Below are 20,536 nucleotides of genomic sequence, written 5' to 3'. Positions count from 1 at the left end.
TGCATAAAAATTCTTAAGTGCTTAAGCATATTCTTAAGTACAGAATTTTTACTTAGCAGATTGAAATTTGACTTAGCATATCGCTTAGTAGGTTGCATAAAACTTCTCAACTCTTTAGCATATGCTTAGCAAACTTAAATCTACTGTCTCAAGATATATTTTAGCATAAATGTGTGTCATCTATAAGACCTACACTATGCTGTTGAAGTTTGGTCTGGATGTTCTCAATTTGATATTGGGCCAGATCTTACTAAAGTTATTCGCTAAAAATATGCCACATATACCTTTAATATGAAAAAAATGTTTTTGACTTTCCTTCCCCTTATATTTTCGTCTAGCGACAGTTGTTTTTATTAAAAAGTTCTGCTGATCATGGGAGAGGGTCAATGCTTTAAGTTTGTAATTAACAAATATGACAAGTGGTTTAAATCATTTCCTAAAACTAGCTAAAACTTGCTCAAACTGCTAAAACATTGTGTATGACTTGCGCCACATGTGGTTTTTGTCAATAAATTGAATTAAATTGAAAACTACCGGATCGAGACGTCCGGATTGAATTAGTTCAATGACGAATAGCTATGGCATCTCAAGATGTAAACAAATTTAGAGTTATGTGCCCTTGAAAGCAAGTGTATTTCGGATTAACGAGTGTTTTATGATGATCGTCGGTTGAAAAAACAGAACATCGTCACATCGTTTGCAATGAGAGTACCAACAAGTAGATTATAAAAAAATAATTGCCTGAAGTTTGTAATGGAGATCCGAGAAACCGAGGAGGGGTACCTCCGAAAATTTATTCCGCTTTGTGTTGTGGAATTTTTCTTCTTCATTGCGTATATAATGGGATTCTTTGTTGCAACAGAGTATGGACACGAAGCATTTCGGGGTTTTAACAAAACGACACCGAATAATTCCGATATATCTCACTGTGAAACAAATACCAGTTCAGTCAGTTATATAGAGGAACAGAAAGTGCAAAAAGAAGTTTCAAATTGGAACGTATACATTTTCATTGCTCAGGGAGTCCCCTTGATATTTGCTTCGATTGTGTTCGCACCCCTAAGCGACCGTGTGGGACGTAAGATTTTCTTGGTCATTGGGGTAGGTGGAGTTTGCCTCAAACAGCTCTTGATGACCCTAGCCATTGCATTCGAATGGAATATCTTCTTGTTCATACCCTTTACTCTAGTCGAGGGATGTACTGGTAGCTGGATCGTTTTTCTGGCTATTACCTTTTCCATGATGTCCGATATATCCTCAGGTCAATCTAGGTCTTTTCTAATAGCTGTGATCAGCTTTGTGCTAGGGGTCGGGTTTTCGGTCGGTAATTTCATCCCGGGCTATGCAATTTCTTCCGTGGGCTTCATGTACTCAATGGCAATATCGTGCGGTATTTGTTTTTTCTCAGTCCTAGGTATGTGTTTTGTACCAGAAACTCTACCTCCTGATAGACGCTCAACAGTAAGATTTCACTGTATAAAAAACTTTAAGGATATCCTCCAGTTTTACATTAAAAGCGATGATTTAACTAGTTCCGAGCGCTGGAAATATATTATAGGTCTTTCGGCGTTTTCCTTTGTCATGTTGGCCAGACTGGGAACGGGTTTTGAGCTACTCTTTCTAATAAACTCGCCATTTTGCTTCAGTCCAGTTAAAATCAGCGTGTTTGAAACAGCAAAATCAGTTCTTTCAGAAGTTGTTATATTGATTGGGATTAAACTTTTCCAGAAGTGTTTCAGTGACGAAATAATTGCTCTAATAGGCTCTGTTTCATCCCTAGCTTGTTTCGTTTTATTCGGCATTGCACCGTCGGCGGAATACTTGTATGTAGGTATGTACATGTAATTATAGGGAATAATTGATTTATTTTATTATTTAACAAAAGGACTTTTCTGTATAAGTGGAGAATTCTAAATTTTCTCAATTCGAAATTTTCTTAAATTGATAAAAACTACAGCAAATAATGCGTATATTTTTAATGTACTAAAAATCACGCGCACGCACTTATTTCATCAATTTCTCTGCACACACATTGGCTGTGTATGAAAACTGAATACAAAGCATTTATAATTATATATAAATTGAACCCAATGGCATAGGTGGGGCAAACATGTGACATGTTATAAGTACTTTTCCTGATAATGCATAATATCCCCAAACGACAATATAACAGTACTTCTTTGTGATTTTGTCCAGACACAATCCGGTACTGTTTTTTTAAACGATAATAAAGGCCACTAAGTTTGACATTAAGGTCGAAAAGGAGTCTGCATGTAATAAATTCAGTGAAGAGCCCGGTAGGGCGAAAGCGCTATAGATAAAAGTTGTTTGAGCATTGGACTTATTTTTTGTGTTTATTCATCCCCGGTACCAAGAAAAAGGATTTATTGAATATATATATATATATATATATATATATATATATATATATATATATATATATATATATATATATATATATATATATATATATCAATGATTTTATAATGGTTGTCTGTACATTTCAGCGGCTCTGGTTGGCTCAATAGGCATGTGTTCCATTCCCATGATCCGAGCCGTGATGTCCAAAATGACGTCTATAGAAAAACAAGGTACAGGCATAACATATAACAACAGCTCCCTATTTTTAAACTGAAAAAAAATCAGTTAAATATATAACGTCTATATAAGACTAGGGTGAAGATTTATTCATATGATGGATGCAGAATCAGATTAAGGAATACTTTAAGTGTTATAATATTTAATGGTTGGTTGAAATTTAATAATCTTATATTATAATTATGATAATCAGAATATTTTCCAAAGAAATCAATAATTAGAAATCATTACATATACGGTTATAAAATTATTGCAAGATCGAACGTGTCAATTAAAATTTGAACAATATCTGTCGTGGAAAGGCTCGTATCTTATTGTGGTATGAGACACCTCCTTCGAAATAAACGTTGAAATCAAGTGCATGTGTATAATTTTATAATGATCGTTTTCTTTCCTAAACTTACATAACAGCGTAGCGCAAAGGATTAAATCATTAACTACTAATATGCAAGTCATGAATTTGCTAGGGCTTTTATGATTTTTACCTTCCATAATTTTTTTTAAAAAAAATATTATTAAATTTATAAATTTTAAAAAAATGGTGAAAGTATTTTGATTGTAATTTATTTTCATCCACATTGATATCGACAGGTGTCCCATACTACCTTAAGATTCACTTTTCGTCGTATCATTTTTTTAAAATAAAGTTTGAAAATCATTGTGCATGTTGCTGTAACGTTTACCGAGTTCATGTTTGTTACCACAGGTACCCTATTTGGAAGCATCGCGATCGTAGAGAACGTCTGTAACCTGGTGGGCTCTGTCCTAGGTGGCGCTATATACTCCGCCACTGTGTCCTACTACCGGGGCATGGCTTACTTAGTCCTGGCCGGATTTATGCTCATCGCTCTGATTCTTCTGTTGTAAGTACCACTCAACATACAGATCCGCCGCGTGGCGTATAAGTAGAGCGGCAAAGATTATAGAATTGCAAATTGAGAGCTGGAATAAAACTTTTGGTAGAATAATCCCGTTTTTTATTTTTCGGTAAACTATGAAAACTAGATTTCATGTCATAAGTACGTGCATGTCGTTAAAGTAGATACATATATTGCACTCTCGTTAACGTTATACGCGTCGGAATCATTAACCCACGGTCGCTCATGATGAAGAGTAATGTCTCTAAGAGATGGAGATTCAGCAATAACCAAACATCTATGAATTGTTGCCATTTCGTTTTGTAAGGTTTTGCGCCCCAATGCCTGGTGAAGAGATTTTGTCATATCCTACGTAGGACTGTAGTTATTGAACTAATATATGGCACTGTCCTTCTGACATAGTTTAATTTTAGCAATAAAAATATGTATTGTGACGACTGTTGTCAAAATTAAAATATTTCAGAAGGACAATGACAGCATTTAAAACTTCACAGTTTTCTGTATTATCACAAAATTTTTAATAAGATTTTAAAGATTGTTGATGGAGGAAGATAAAGACATTTTGCTTCCGACGGCCATAATAGTCACTTATTGCAGACGCCTACACCAGTTTGTTTCAACAAGCAATCCCCGATCGATATACATGTATATCTAACGCGAATAAAACAAAAAGACAATGCACATTAAAGTGTGAAAGTTTATTGATTTGTCTGAGTAAATACCTTAAGAACAGAGACAAATACTGCCTCTGTTGGGGTTTGAACCAGTGTCCTCTGGCATGTAAATCCATCACAGTATGCACTCTACCAATCGAACTAAAGAGTTAATCCACTAGCCAAAGCTGGAGAGAACGCCATATGCAACATATGGCGACATATGCATAAAATCTGATATATTAAATGATTATGTGGTTGTTTTAATTTTTTTGCGGTTATACTTACATTTGTATATGTCTTTCTTTCTCTCATCCAACAGGTGTTTGGTTATCCTCAACCGTGTTGACAAAGGGAGAGGGGAGTACAGAATCATACCTTCAAGTGAGCCCATCAACTAATATACCACCCCGTGAAGCTAGGCTGTGGTTTTTTAAATCATATAGCCTTGCATTGCACCTTTTTGTCTATAGTTAGTATGCAGGCATAGTTAATTTTTGATCTGATGTATTATTTAATGTATATTCTGATCAAGCTTTTCGATCAAACACTTATAATAAGGACCAGTCAGTATTCGTTTCATTTTCTAGTATATTATTAGTATTATATTGTGCACTCATTTGGTGAAGGAATAACCACATTCAAGTATTATACCCAACACATTTCCCTCCCCCAAGATCCGCGCATGGTTTCTTTTTTTCTGTTTAATACCACTATGCACTGTATATATACATGTATGCATGTTTGTATTGCATAAATGACAATAACACAACTGTTTCTTCTGCAGGCGATTCGTCTACTAACTAGCATCAATGAGTCTATCCACCCGCCATTTCATTTCATAACAACAACATCTCTATTTATTCAGACGCATGCGCGTTTCTTTATCTGCGCATTGCAACCTGGCATGAGAATCTGTTGAATTCTGATCTGCAGCTAAATGAGGAGTACAATGCATTGTAAATGATGGCCGAGGCTTAGATCTAATACTTCACTGTGATACGACCACACAAATGGGGACTGTTTATCTTTATTCTCTTCTTGGTTCATTTTTATCATAAATGTTGTGATAATTTTTTTTTGTTAACTTAAAACATCTTTATGTTCTTGTTTGTTTTGCATTTGAAAAATCGAAAAATCTCTGATGGATGTTCTATGTTGTGTATTTTATACAACGACGACTTCCGTTTTTTTCAGTTCTGAGGAATACTGTAATTTTATGAGATATACTGTTATTTTATGAGAAATAATGTTATTTTACGAGTTGTAATGTTATTTTGTGAGGAATAATGTTATTTTTTAGGTATATTGTAATTGTATGAGGCATATTGTTAATTTTTTAAATATATTGTTATTTTGTTATGTATACACGTCGAATAATGATATTTTATGAGGTGTAATGTTATTTTGTGAGGAATAATGCTATTTTTCAGGTATACTATTATTTTATGAAGTATACTGTTATATTTTGTTCATTTAAAATGTTACTTTATGATTTATAAACGTCAAATTAGTATTTCAGTAGATTGAGATCTGTGTATATACTATTATTTATGTATTGTTATCATACATTATGTAATTTAATGTTTTTCTCTTCGTTATAATATTTATTATATTCATTTGTTATTTTCTTATATTTATTGATTATTATGGATTGAATAGATTATACAATCACTCTTTTGTATATAATTAGATATGTATTCAGTCTTTTTGATTAAGCTCAATTAGGGGGGGAAAGGAATTCAAGATATTTACGCCTTTTCCCTGTCGGAGGCTTTGATCTGTATTTTTTCGTTACTCTTATTGAATGATGACACCAACTCCACTACAATTTATGATTTAAAATGACAAGATGATACAAGGCCGGTTTCCAATTGTGTTAATAATATTTTCGTACAAATCGGACAATGTTTGTTGTGATGTTTATTGCTTCCTATCTTTTTGTACTTCGATCTGGTTTTGCTAATATTTATCATGCAATTTTTTGTTGTAGATATTGTACGTTATATTAAATTCATTCATTTTAATTTTGCTCAAATAAAAAGGAGAGATATTTTTTTCTGACCATACATGAAGGATCTGGATTATTTTCTGCAATAAATCATAAAACAATCATTTTTTGCAGTTTATAATTATGAGATCGTGTGTGATTTATATCTAGGTTACCATTAGATAATGGTTATTTTAAACCCAAGGTTTTTTTGGTTTTCTCTTCTCCTTATTATATGAAACACGGTGGAACGAACATCCGTGGCTACGGAAGATGCGTTTATCGAGGCTGCTACTATTTCGAGTGCGCACGTCTTTAAATTGCTAACTTTATGTAGTGATGAATTTGGTAGGAAAGAATAACTTGTTGTACAGTGTAGCATCAAGTGTGTAATACAAAAAAATTTTATCTGTAAAAGTTGATTTTTATGACAATACTTTTAATTAGAGGGAGTATTTTGTTGAGATCCTAAAATGTCCCTTATGGCATCCATGTTTTGATATACACTGTAGACAGTGCATTAGGTGGAATACCAAAGTGTGACTGGCTTCTAATATTTTCATTATCAAACGCCATACAAAGTCTTGTTTAAAAATTCAAAATTCAATTTTGACCTTTATCATGTTGTCTACTATTGATAGACTGTACCTCTAATCTAACACTTTTCGTATTCTATGTTAGTAATTTATAGATTAATTGAATTGAGTTTCTGTTCTATGAACACCTCCATGTCCATAAAAATATTATTTTTTTCCTCAAAACACGTGTACATCATTAATTCATATCATCACCAATATTTCCGCGTTAAAGTGCGTGTCTCTGGGTTTCCCGTTTATAATAGCACTATACCGGCATACTTATGCTCTTTGGGCGTGACTTTGGTGACAGCGTCATCTTTAAATTTTTAAAGGAAAACAAAAAGGAAAATAATAACAATTGTTAACCAGCACGATGGAGTCCGAGTCGATGTTGAGATACCGTCTGAAGATAGGCCACCTTTGCGGCATGATGTTCACGTTCAGCTTTGCTTACTCTGTTGGATCATACTCGTACGGAGAATACGGACATGAAGCGTTTTGGAGCATATTTCGTCCGAAAAATCATTTCAAGAACTACACGTTGAAATCTTTGTGCGATACCAACACTAGTTCAGAGGAGTATCGCAATGAACAAATCGTTCAGTCAATGGTTTCCAGATGGTCCACGTACATGTCTCTGGCTCAGGGACTACCGCTCATCATTTCGTCGGGTCTGTTTTGTTCGTTAAGTGACTCCATGGGCAGAAAGCCTTTCGTTTTAGTAAGTCTTATAGGAATATTTCTGAAAACATTTTTCATGACTGTAGCAGTGAATTTGAACTGGAATATTTACAGTTTTCTGGCGTTCGTTTTTATCGACGGCTGTTGTGGGACTTGGGTGATACAGCTCGCGATGTCCATGGCCATGGTTTCGGATCTGACAACGGCTGAAGGGAAATCACGGTCCTTTTTAATCACGGTTGTTGGATTTTTCATCAGTTTGGGATACGCCTCTGGTTCTTTTGCATCTGGCTTCATCGTTGAAAGGCTCGGTTATGGTTGGAGCCTAGGTATTTCCAGTATTGTTATCATGGTACCAATGTTTTTGTTGTGTTTTATGGAGGAGACTCTATCAGAGAACAAAAAGGTAAATCTAAACTGCGATTTAAAATCACATTTTAAGAACCTTGTTCAGTTCTATGTTGAAGACGACCCGATTAACCCGGAGTCTTCCAAATGGAAATACATTCTCTGTCTGTCTGTGTTTGTATGTATACTGTTACCAAGACTGGGCGCGTTCAGTGTCGAACTCTACTACGTCATGGATAGTCCCTTTTGTTTCAATCCACTAAAAATAGGAATCTTCCAAACCATAAACAGATTGGTGTCAGAGTTTCTGATCCTATTTGGTATAAAGATAATGCAGTATAAACTAGATGATGCAGCAATAGCTTTCGTCGGAACCTTTACGTCTGCGATTTCGTTTGTTGTGATCGGCTCAGCTTCCTCCATTGGCATTCTTTTTGCAGGTAGATGTTCATTTGTCGAAAGAATATATTTATTAAGCTTACATGTATATCTAATATAAGTTTGAAATGTATTATTAATATGCTACGACTCACACTTGTTTCAATTATCACAGCTTTTGAAAAAAAAAGAACGTATTTTTTAATTTGTATGTTCTAATATGCAATTTTTTTGAGGAAGTATTTCATTCATTAAGCAGTTAATTGGGAGGAAGTAAACGTTTACTTCATGCAATTATTTATTCGTTAACTTCTTAACGTTTCTATCTCTAGGCACCGCGGTTGGTGTTCTCGGGATGTGCGCCATTCCTATGATTAGAGCCATTTTGTCCAAAATGACGCCTGCTCACAAACAAGGTTGGTGTATGTAATTGTTTTGTTGAAAGAAACGAAATTGAGGAAACATAATGTTTTAATATGAGTACAAAAATAGCTAATATCTATTGATTTGACATGCTGGCAAAGAGCTGAAACATAAACTTATGGACACTATCTCAAAGAACCCCATCTTTATTTAGTGGTATAAGCATGACAAAGACTGTGCTGTGGCCCCACCCTTTGACAAAAAAAAAAAAAAAAAAAAAAGAATCTTTCAATTTTACACAAAAACTAAAACCTTGACTTCTGATTGAAAATTTTGATTCAAAGTCTCTGCAAGCCCTTAATCCACAGAAACCACGTGTCTTTATCAGAATTTGGGCTACTGGTAGATTATGCCAAAGGCATAGAAAATATATTGCGATCAAGTGAATTCGAAAGGACAAAGAGACGGACAGACGGGTGGACTGATAGTTAACTAAACTGCTTCGCAGAGATGACCCTAACAGCAATGGTTACATTAATTAATATTTTTTTCTGTTTACATTATGCAAATCTTTTGAAATAATTTCTTATTTGATAACAAATATTATTTTTTTAAAAAGAACATGAAGAAATCATATTCATAAGTCCATTCTCTTTAAGAGGGCTAAGTGGTCGTGGCCATTTTTAGACAACATTGACATCATTTTGTAAAAGATCTAGAGCTCTGTATTAAGATAGAAGAATTATATCAAACAATTTACGTAATATCTGATGGCCGATTTGATTACTATCCACTCTCCTTAAGTTAACATTTGTATCTCTCTGTGCAGCATTCGGTAGAATACGTACCAAATATGTGAAATTGATAGTTGCATCAATTTTCGAACCAATATTTCTCCTCCACAGGAACCATGTATGCTGGGATTGCCATTGTGGAGACTATTTGTGGGTGTGTAGGGTCTGTGACAGGGTCGTCCATTTACGCCGCCACTGTTGATGTCTACAGAGGAATGGTGTTCTACGTGTTTTCTGTGTTCCTACTCCTGGCCAGTGGTCTATTAATGTAAGATGTGACTCTTGGACATCTTATCAAGCATAATCCACTGTTATATATTCATAATTGATGTTAATCAAACACATAGGATGTGTAGGGCGCCCCCCCCCCCCCCCACCCCACTTTTTCTCGCAGCAACAATTTTTTTTAAATTTACATAAAAAATTGAATTATTATGGAGTTGGCCCCCACTTTTTTAGGAGCATGTAAAAATTGATATGAAAATAACGAAATTAGGATTTAAATTGAAGTTATACACTTCGCCAGCCCCCCCCCCCTCCCTCCCACTTTCAAAACCGATGCTACGTGCTTGTTTCACAAATAGTATTACAAATCTATACTTTTAAAATTATAAACGTTAAAAAGTTCTTAATATTTGGAAAATCGTGTATAATAAATTTTGTATTATATGTTTTTTTATTTTACTAATAGATTTTATTATTTCAGACTTTTGATGGTCAGCAGAAGACGGCAGAGAACGGGGTATCAACAACTACAGGGAACTTGCAGTGGGGACACATAACAGCGCAAAAACCCAGCAACCGGGAAAGAAACGATATCTGTTTTTCATCAGTATTTACATTAATATCAGGGACAATTTTTCTGAACTTGAAAAAGGAGGAAATCAATTCATTACTGCATATAGATTTCCTATGTGTTTGATTAAACAAATGGGAAAGATTACGTTCGAGTCGGAAGTTCATAAATGTGCTGACGCTAAGTAGAAGGAAACAACACGTTCGTGTCACAGAGTGAATCAGGTGTCCTGATTTCCGTCTTGACAGTTAACGGGTAAAGGCATGCAGAGGAATATATTTTCCTTACAACATCAGACTTAATGCAATAAATTATGCCAACTCTTCTGTAGAATAAGACTGTTTATTTATCGCTCGTTCCGAATTATTTCCTGATTTTAACATGCTGCAATAATAAAACTCGATCCTGGATGACGGGCTCGGGTCTGGGATTTATTGGACATTATTTAAGTGTGTTGAATGAATAATTCGAAAAAGATGTAATAATTTACATTGTTATACTTTCATGTTAAATGCTGAAATCTGATTGGTTAAGACGCAGTTAATAATATTTACTATTACCCTCAGCGTTAGCAACGCACTTGGCAACGGGTAACATTAAAAAATGTTACATGCGCGAAAATTATGCGCGTACGGTTCGCTGTAGAATTCACGTTATTCCTATATAAAAGCAGTAAAATTTTCTTAAAAATCTTAAAAAAGACATTTTGTATAACAAAATAAATAGTGCCTGTTTGGGAGGATAACAGTTGAAATTGACACCCCGAAAAAACCATTGTCAACCTCCGCTTCGCGTCGGTTGACAATGGTTTTTTCGGGGTGTCAATTTCAACTGTTACCCTCCCAAACAGGCACTATTTATATAATATCACAGCACACAATTTCACTTTTTAGTAAACACTTTATGAGAACTATTGACTCGACCTGTGTTCTCTTAAATCAGTAAATCGTGAGAGAGCAGTCCTCTTCTTACATAGAATAAACAGCTGAATTTTTTTAAATATATGATTAAAAAATGACTGTCATTCTGATATTAGCATGCAACCAATCATTTATGAACAAATATGACTCAAAGATGTTATGGTTTTCAATCAGAAGTAAAATGAATATGTGTATGAAATTGTTATCTTGATTCATTTAATATATTATCTAAATCAGAATATTTCCGATGTTTTAAAAGTCAGGTATAAAAAAATCAATAGACAAGTAGGGATTATTGTTTTGAGAGGGGGAGCTACGCACACATATATCAGCGGTAAGGAACAATAACTCTATGTACGATGAGCTATAATCTGGTCACTTAACAAGACATTTATATTTGAACTTTGAACTTTTAACACTTTCAAAACAGGGTCGGTCTGTTACACGCGGATCTTGATGACATGTATAGGAGACTTTCAAACAAAAGTTTTCAGGTGATAACGTATCTCTTCTATTGTTTCAACGGCCAATATAGACAAAAATGACCCCAACACCTGTATGTACGGCCAACAAGATGCAATCTACCTGTCCTCACCTGACCAGGTAAGTTCAACTATTAACTGACCAGTGGATATAACCGTAACTCTTAGTATTGTATATAAAGTAATGACAGTATTGTCTGCCTTTTAAGATTTGTAAACTTAGGGAGCATAGCCTTGTTTCTTCGGCATTTTGCTGATTGACCACTGGATATATTTACATTTGTTGGTAAGTATTCAGTACGTGTTAATCTAAATATATAAGAAACAATTTACGTACGTCTCTTTTTCTGCGGTTTAAATTTATGCACCCATTGATGGGTTTGTACAACCTGTTTACCCATATCATGCAGCGTTTATACATCCCTATATGTAGGTAAACAGGTTTTTGCTTTATGTATGAACAGAGCTTTTAAAACTTTTATTTTCCATTGGAAATCCAACAGAGATATGACACGGTAATAGCATCAAGGGCTTATTGAGTCTGATCACGATCATTCATGTACATTTATTAATTAATTGATCGTAAAATTATTTTCTTTCAACTGATACTACTTACTCTTAAAGATTCACGAGAGAATATATAACAAGCTTTGAAGACGTTCAATTCCGACGTAACATAGGAAAGAGCAATTTTATTTTTTTCTTCATTCTTTGAACTAATATCTCTTTCATTTTATTTTGCAAAGAGATATCGTAACAAACTTAGACTGAAACAACAATGGACCAAGGCGAAAAGTCTCTGCTCCTAGAGGATGAGGAGGGGGCGCCCAAATCAGTCAAGATTCCAGTGACGGGGTTTGTGATCGGGATCATCGTATTTGTCCATATGGCCTCGTTTACCATTCTTGTTTTCGACTTGAGTCAGTACACATATAGTGTGTATAAGGACAAAGAGTTTCCGAATGCAACCTTAAACCAGTCTGGAAAGTCACTTTGTGAAACAAACACGAGTTCCAAGGAGTTCCAAATGGAGCAGACGATCCAATCTGACACAGCACGCTGGACGGTTTATATCTCGATATCAGGCGGAATTCCCGCCATTTTTACTGCACCCCTGATATCTACTTTGAGCGACAGATACGGACGAAAGAAAACATTACTGGTTCCCCTGTTTGGCTCGTTGGTTAAAAGTGGACTTTGTTTCATGAATATAATCATGAATTATGACGTCAATTTCTTCATCATTTATCTTTTTATTGAGGGGTGCACTGGAGGATGGGTGTCCTCCGTCGCAATTTGCTCCTCGGGTTTCGCCGATATCACGAAGGCAGGAAAACAGAGATCCTTTGCGTTTGCTATCCTGGGTCTCGGCGTCGGTGTGGGATTTCTAGCGGGCACCCTGCTCTCAGGATACCTCATAGAGGCGTTTGGTTTCAACAGCCCCGTCATCGCTTCCGGAGCCATGGTACTGGTTGGAATCATTCTGACGATATTTGTCCTCAAGGAACCGCTAAGTGAGGAGAATAGAGTAAGTTCAGTCCACCCCTTGCGTCAAATCAAAGAGTCTCTGGACTTGTACATTCACGGCAACAAAGACCCAAACTATGGCCGACGCTGGCAGTATATAATACTAATTTGCTCATTCAATTTACTGAGTATGGCGGCACTTGGAAAGACAAATGTGGAAATCTTGTATCAGATAGGATCCCCGTTTTGTTGGAGTCCCATAAAGATCAGTAATTTCGGCACCATTCGCAGCGTCATTCAGGAGTTCGTGGGAGTCGTGTCGATTCGTATCATGCAGTGTTTTATGTCTGACGATTTCATATCCGTCATTGGAACCTTGTCTGCCATTGGGTACTTCGTCATGGAGGCGCTCTCAAAAACATCTTTTGAACTTTACATGGGTAACGTATTTAATAAGTATCTTATACATGTATAAAGGAAAAGCAAGCAGTTTGTCTTGAAGTGACTTTCAAAACTAAATTAATAAATACGACTATTTCTTTTCTCAGTTCCGGTGGTCGGTTGTCTCGCAATCATAGAGATTACTATGATCCGCTCCATCATGTCTCGGCTGACGCCCCCAGACAAACAAGGTAACTCTAGCCACAGACCATTGCTCTCTTGCCTCTATCAGTTACTACAGCATTAAGAGTGACGTCATTGCAACGCTTTTTCTAACGATCTGCAGCAATTAATGCAAACAAACATGATTAAAACTTTTTAGTATATTCATTGAGAAACTTTACGAACTAAAGGTAGCTAAATCTAAAAAAATGTTACAAGCACAATACAAAATAATTGTTTTTCCTTTTCCCCAAGGTTCGATGTTTGGAGGGATTGCGTTATTTGAGAACATTTGCTTCATGGTGGGATCCGTTGCTGGTGGCGCTATCTACTCAGAAACAGTGGCTTTCCTCCCCGGGTTCGCCTTCTGGGTCATGGCGGGTTATAACGTTATTGCCTTATTCCTCCTTATGTGAGTGTCACGCCTAATTCTGAAGACTTGGTTTGTAGCCATCTTAAAAGTATATACTGTATTCTCTGCGTATGAGTTTCGAATTAACGTGAAGCAAATTGGTAATAAACCTAATATAAACAGAAATCACAATAATGTTATAGTGAAAATTTTATTGAAAGTTCAACAGTAGTTTTGTACCTATTAGAAAAAAACTACATTTTAAAATAAAAATTTGTTATCATAAAGTGAATTTTTTGCAGAATATTTTACATTGGTTCCAAACGAATACACATTCAGTACAAGGAGATCAACGTCACATAGCCGGGTAATGACGTCACCACCAGAGAAGCAGTCTATTCTCCATAGTAACCGAGCCCAGTTCCCGACTCCACCGCATGATTGGAACGCATAAGTGAAAATGATGTGACAATTTTGTTATTGTTGTTTTTATATATATATATTCACCATGATTTTATAAAATAAATATGTTTATGCCTACATGTTTCCGAGATAGAGTTACACTAGCATACAAACCTCGAATAGAACTTGGCAAGGTTCTTCTTTTTTTCTTTTCTTTTTTTTTTTTTTTGGCCTTGTATAAAGTTCGTTGGACCTGTCCATAATTATATACATGTTTTAGAAATGACGCGAAGTACCCAAAACTTTTATTTTTTAAAATTTTGCTATCATTTTGACCTGCTTATAAAAAGTATGTAAATGGAGGGGAAAATTGTTCATTGCGAGAAAAGCCCCCCCCCCCCCCCCCCCCTTTTGATGATACCTGCCTGTCCTTACTGATGGTAAACATATTATGATTAACACATCACATGCACCAAACACTTGTGTATTAGACTTTTTACATGTGCGTTATATGCAACAAGATAGCTTGTATTGATTAAATGTTGACAAAGTTACATTTATGGAGCATCACTTATTTAAAATCGTTGGGGTGAGAGTTGAGTAATCATGAATCAATAGCAACGTAAAGGTTGAGTTGATCTCTCATCCTGTATGCACTTCTCGTTAGAATCTTACAAATCCTAGAATAAGATTATTTGCCAAAATGAAAAGTAACTTCATGGTGTAAATATGCATAGATAATGTCAGTAATAAACTGTCAAGTACAAGAAGAAGATAAAGTAAATTTATACTGTTCTTCACCAAGAGGTTGTATCCCTCATTGAAGCTGACAATTCCTTGATTTGGCTTAAAGGGCAAACTTCTTGGTTAAGAACATCCATTTCATTGATAAAACTATCCTTATTTAGTAAAATGAAAGAATTCAATCAACTCAGATTCCTTATAAGTGTCTCATATTGTACCAACATAATAACGACAACACTGTCAAGGTTTGAATGATTTTAATAACAACAAACAATTCTATAAATGCTCACTACTTTTGATTGTACAGTACATTTAGGATTGTTCAATCATGTCAATATGAACTGTAAAATAAACGCCAAAAACTAGACAAACTAAATATAAAACTGATCAAATCCATTGGCAAATCTATCCTCTGATTTAGACAGCAACATATACGTGTACATGAGTACATGTATTCTATTTTATTTAACCGATTCAAGTTAATCTTATCTCCTACCATCTTAATTTTTTTTTCAAATGACCAATATAGGGACATGAAAGCATCAATTTCAAGAAAAAAAAACCCAGTCATTTAATTGATATAAAATACTTCTAAATACCAGGGTATATGGGCACTCCAAAATAAGTGTTTTAATTTCTTCAATATTTTATGCCACATGATGTACCAGTGTCAAATAGAAAATTATCCACTGGTATCTCAAGACGTTCTCCACTTCATATCAAGTTTTAAGAGTTATGTACATATATCTAATCCTATTGCACAAACATCGAATCAATATGAATTATGAATTAGAAAAAACAGTGATAACTGAGAACTAAAAAAAATTTGTTGGAGAGTGTCTTATAGATATTTTCAGGATAGAAAAATAAATCTCAACTTTATACTGCTTGCCAAACAAATTTGTATGCTATTTTAAAATGGTCTTTATCCTATAAAACATTGTGGATTTGTAAATGAATGTTTTCAAGTTTGTATGTACAGATATTTAACCTAGAGGTATATATCTGTTTTGAGGAAAATAAAAAGATTGAATGGAACCCATGAGCCAACTGACAATATCTCTTAGCGCTATATAAGTAAAGAATCAAGCATCTAAAATATGAACCAGCAATATATAAAATAAACAGCACTAATGCAATCATAGGCAACTATTCTATAAAAAAGGCACTGGTAAAGGAAAGTCAACGACCTTGCTCAATATTAAAAAAAAGTTCTTCATTCTTTCAAAAATTGAAATCTTTAATGAACTTTTGTTTTCTTTAAATTTGTCTTCAAAGTTAATAAAAAGCTGTAACAGACAATTCACTGGATTAAAACAAAAAAAATATTGTCATATCTTCATGTAACTTTGTAAAACGGTCTATGTACTGGTAAACTCAAAAGATGAATCAAAGCATTTGAATACAATTTGCTCATAGAAGTGGTAATAAGCAACACAAAATTTTAATTCACAATTGAGAGTTATGCCACATTCCTCCCCTATCTATCATTCGACAGTAGGGCCCCGGGATCAATCTTTCTTCCCCAATCCTCCTGGCAACATCTCACAGATCCATCAGTGTTTTGATGTCACGGATTCTGTTGGTCCGTTTATCGTCCGCCGTCTGTTTCTGACCAAAGGCTCCCTGCATCAGCTTCCTTTTCTGGTCTTGTAGAGCCATCATCCTCTCTTCTACCGAGTCCTCGACCACAAACTGAAATACAGAAAGTGACATGAAATACTGTACACATATACATGAACACACTATTTTTTGAAACAGAGGAGGCAACCCTACGTTTTAACTGGCAGATGATCTCTTGATTGATCATACCATTAGTGCAACATGTAGTAGTTCTTTTCAGTTAAACAAGCATAATGGAAGTTAACTCATTTCAATATAAACTTTACTCCATTTTAATCTTCTGAAAAGCATTGAAGAATGTTTAACAAATGAAATAAGGAAAAAAAATATGCTTCATCTTTTGATCACTCACATCATTATATTCATTTAATAATGTTACCATGTGTTTTGCTTGACAAACCAATAAGTACATATATTTATTGTTTTGATTGTGGCAGTTGTCACAGGCAATGTTACCTTGGTGATGATAACGTCCTTGGTCTGTCCCAGGCGGTGACACCTGTCAAAGCACTGCTCCTCAGAGGCAGGGTTCCAAGCCTTAGCAAAATTAATTATTTCTTTTCAGTACTCAGACTTTATGTTTATATAAACTTGTAAATGTTTAAATTTCTCTTACATATTACAATATCACATCTCAATACATGTGAAAACTTCTACAAAGTCTTTTAAATTTTTCCCTGCAAAATACAAGACCTTTGTCATCTCATTTAAGTGGAAATTTTTAATTGCCATAATTTGTTATAAATCAAACGACATACTGGATCCATCAGGAAAACCCTGGAGGCAGCCACCAGATTGATCCCCACCCCGCCGGCCTTGAGGGACAGCAGCATAATGGTGGGGGATCCCGGGGCGGGGTTGGAGAACTCCTCCACTGACCGCAGCCTCTGCTTCATGGACATAGTCCCGTCCAACCTCACGAAGCGGAAACCCAGAGCCCTGTAAACAGTTGCAGAACTCTCAAATACATGTATATTTACTACATATACACCAGACTGTATAATACATTAACTCACTAACTAGACACAGGCAATATTTCACTGATCTCTACTCAAGCTCTTTTTTTTTCATTTTAAACAACTAATAATGATGAATGTCCATTCAATTCGAAATCTAGCCCTTAAAGGGACTTGGACACGATTTGACACAAAATTTTCAAATTTTATTTTTCCATTTTCAATGTTTATACTGATAAATATAGAAGTTTATAATGCTATGTCAAAATTTGAAAGTCAAATATCAAGTTATAAGCAAGATATAGAGCTCATAATTCTTTGTTTTGTAAACAAAGCTCGAATATTGTCATTTTTTACATATGTGTTGTATTGGTGTAAGTTTCAATCAAATGTATCTTTCTTTTGTTGATAATAGTATTTATGAAGATACTGAATTAGTTAAAATTGTTTTTTCGTGTCATTTTGTCTAAGAAATGGTAATTCTCTTCATTACATTTTTTGTAAACAACTATAAGACTCGAGCTTTGTTTACATAACAACCAATTCTTTCCTCTGTATATATCGCTTGTAACTTGACTTTAACATTCAATATTTTAGTCAATCATTTAAAATGCACCAGTAAACCATTTTATACATAAAACATAGGTAATCACAGATTACAAAGCTCACCGAGACGAGACATCACCCTTATGAGACTTCACCTTTATGAGACCACCTTTATCATATTAAATGAAAATCATACTTTATGATCTTGGATATTCATGGATTCTGTTTTGACACTATATCGTATATCATCTGTTAAACAAGAGGCCCATGGGCCACATCGCTCACCTGAGGAACAACAGGTATGATAAAGTCAGCTTAATGGAGTCATAATACAATCTGGACAATGTACATTAATACATGTAGATCCTGTATAAATAAAATCCATTTTTCCCCCTTGGAACTCGGATAGCCCTGATTGCTGCCAATATTTACAAGAGCAGACTTTAATCACCGCTCCTGCACATATATAGGGAACTCAATGTTACGCAGGCAGGGATGACCGCACATAACGCAACTCAACAGGTACCAACGTTAACGCAAGCAGAGATAATGCAATCAGGGATGACCGCACACTTGCGCCAACAGCTCAACCTAACGCAGGCGCCGCAATCACCACCAATACAAGCAGGTATGACCGCACACTTGTATTAATGCGATACAGGGCAGAAATGACCACACATTCTGTATCGTTGGTTAGAAAAACACGAAAATTAGATAGACCAGGGATGTTAACACCCTCAATCTCTCTGTACCTGTTCAAGTTTAACCCCAAACAGTCGCTCGGTACAAAGCAATAGACACTGCCCTATATATGTGCCGGCCTAAAATAATTCATAGTATCTAAAAATTGGAAATCAAAAATAAACAAACTAATCCAGCCTAACCCAAAACTACTTATGCAAAACAACTTAAATACATTGAATATTTATTATTGTATAAAAATAATCATCACAATAATTGGTTAACAGTGGATGCATTAATTAAAATAATCAAGAATCAATAAATCAAGGGCAATAACCCAAAACAGTAATAAAAAAAGATTCTAATGAAAAAATAGCTGCCTGCTTCAATTTTATAGTCATATCACATGTTGAGTATTGCAGTTCTCAAAAAGATCCTTTACAATTGTTTATATATGGGATATTTTGCTACATCAAACTCTGAACCTTCTTGTGAGGCCGAAGAATTGTCCTGGAGCCAAAGTCTTAACAATTATAAAGAATCATCTTGCTGATTAGTTTCTGAGAAGAAGATTTTTAAAGATTTACTCTTTATTCCTATGTAAAACTTTAACACCCCCCCCCCCCTATGTGGCCTCACCCTACCCCCAGGGGTCATGATCTTCACAACTTTGAATCTACACTACCTGAAGATACTTCCCACAAGTTTCAGCTTTCCTGGCTGATTAGTTTCTGAGAAGAAGATTTTTAAAGATTTACTCTATATATTCCTATGTAAAATTTTAACACCCCCCCCCCCCCAATGTGGCCTCACCCTACCCCTAGGGATCATGATTTTCACAACTTTGAATCTACACTACCTGAGGATGCTTCCACACAAGTTTCAGCTTTCCTGGCTGATTAGTTTCTGAGAAGAAGATTTTTAAAGATTTACTCTTTATATTCCTATGTAAAACTTCGACACTCCATTGTGGCCCCAACCTAACCCCAGGGGTCATGATTTTCACAACTTTGAATCTACACTACCTGAGGATGCTTCCACACAAGTTTCAGCTTTCCTGGCTGATTAGTTTCTGAGAAGAAGATTTTTAAAGATTTACTTTATATATTCCTATGTAAAACTTTGACCCCCCATTGTGGCCCCAACCTAACCCCAGGGGTCATGATTTTCACAACTTTGAATCTACACTACCTGAGGATGCTTCCACAAAAGTTTCAGCTTTCCTGGCTGATTAGTTTCTGAGAAGAAGATTTTTAAAGATTTACTTTATATATTCCTATGTAAAACTTTGACCCCCCATTGTGGCCCCAACCTAACCCCAGGGGTCATGATTTTCACAACTTTGAATCTACACTACCTGAGGATGCTTCCACACAAGTTTCAGCTTTCCTTGCTGATTAGTTTCTGAGAAGAAGATTTTTAAAGATTTACTCTATATATTCCTATGTAAAACTTCGACCCCCCATTGTGGCCCCACCCTACCCCCGGGGGTCATGAATTTCACAACTTTGAATCTACACTACCTAAGGATGCTTCCACACAAGTTTCAGCTTTCCTGGCTTTCTGGTTCTTGAGAAGAAGATTTTTGAAAATTTCTCGAAATTTTTCATTAATTTCTAATTATCTCCCCTTGAAAACGGGTGTGACCCTTAATTTTCACAACTTTGAATCCCCTTTGCCTAAGGATGATTTGTGCCAAGTTT

At 35.3% G+C, this 20,536-nt stretch overlaps 4 protein-coding genes across 6 annotated transcripts in view; 3 read left to right on the top strand and 1 right to left on the bottom strand.

The window, feature by feature from the left end:
• Nucleotides 1-389: 389 nt before the first annotated feature.
• LOC128178761 (proton-coupled folate transporter-like) lies at nt 390-5,159 on the top strand. 2 transcript variants are annotated; one of them, XM_052846078.1, is made up of 5 exons: nt 390-1,831; nt 2,508-2,591; nt 3,305-3,461; nt 4,452-4,513; nt 4,917-5,159. In XM_052846078.1, the coding sequence occupies exons 1-5, from the start codon at nt 754-756 to the stop codon at nt 4,934-4,936; spliced, it is 1,401 nt and encodes a 466-aa protein (XP_052702038.1). In that variant the 5' UTR covers nt 390-753; the 3' UTR covers nt 4,937-5,159. The 2 variants fall into 2 exon arrangements, with proteins under 2 accessions (XP_052702038.1, XP_052702039.1); XM_052846079.1 differs by having other exon boundaries at nt 413-1,831; nt 4,452-5,158.
• A 1,668-nt stretch (nt 5,160-6,827) lies between these two features.
• LOC128177577 (solute carrier family 46 member 3-like) lies at nt 6,828-10,754 on the top strand. Its single transcript, XM_052844331.1, has 4 exons — nt 6,828-8,166; nt 8,437-8,520; nt 9,373-9,529; nt 9,968-10,754. The coding sequence occupies exons 1-4, from the start codon at nt 7,071-7,073 to the stop codon at nt 10,041-10,043; spliced, it is 1,413 nt and encodes a 470-aa protein (XP_052700291.1). The 5' UTR covers nt 6,828-7,070; the 3' UTR covers nt 10,044-10,754.
• A 169-nt stretch (nt 10,755-10,923) lies between these two features.
• On the top strand, nt 10,924-14,670 carry LOC128177020 (solute carrier family 46 member 3-like). 2 transcript variants are annotated; one of them, XM_052843528.1, is made up of 6 exons: nt 10,924-11,580; nt 11,669-11,745; nt 12,206-13,366; nt 13,475-13,558; nt 13,785-13,941; nt 14,184-14,670. In XM_052843528.1, the coding sequence occupies exons 3-6, from the start codon at nt 12,238-12,240 to the stop codon at nt 14,242-14,244; spliced, it is 1,431 nt and encodes a 476-aa protein (XP_052699488.1). In that variant the 5' UTR covers nt 10,924-11,580; nt 11,669-11,745; nt 12,206-12,237; the 3' UTR covers nt 14,245-14,670. The 2 variants fall into 2 exon arrangements, with proteins under 2 accessions (XP_052699488.1, XP_052699489.1); XM_052843529.1 differs by lacking the exon at nt 11,669-11,745.
• An 808-nt stretch (nt 14,671-15,478) lies between these two features.
• Nucleotides 15,479-20,536, bottom strand: part of LOC128176514 (helicase-like transcription factor) — a 31,263-nt gene continuing 26,205 nt past the window's right edge. The window contains exons 28-30 of the mRNA XM_052842916.1: nt 17,409-17,589; nt 17,107-17,187; nt 15,479-16,722 (exon numbers count right to left, since the gene is read on the bottom strand). Of these exons, the coding sequence (XP_052698876.1) occupies nt 16,573-16,722; nt 17,107-17,187; nt 17,409-17,589 (412 nt within the window). The 3' untranslated portion in view covers nt 15,479-16,572. The remainder of the gene's footprint in view (nt 16,723-17,106; nt 17,188-17,408; nt 17,590-20,536) is intronic.

The sequence above is a fragment of the Crassostrea angulata genome, chromosome 3, assembly GCF_025612915.1.
Source record: "Crassostrea angulata isolate pt1a10 chromosome 3, ASM2561291v2, whole genome shotgun sequence".
NCBI classification, from domain to species: domain Eukaryota; kingdom Metazoa; phylum Mollusca; class Bivalvia; order Ostreida; family Ostreidae; genus Magallana; species Magallana angulata.
This window is presented reverse-complemented; position numbering and strand designations above follow the sequence as displayed.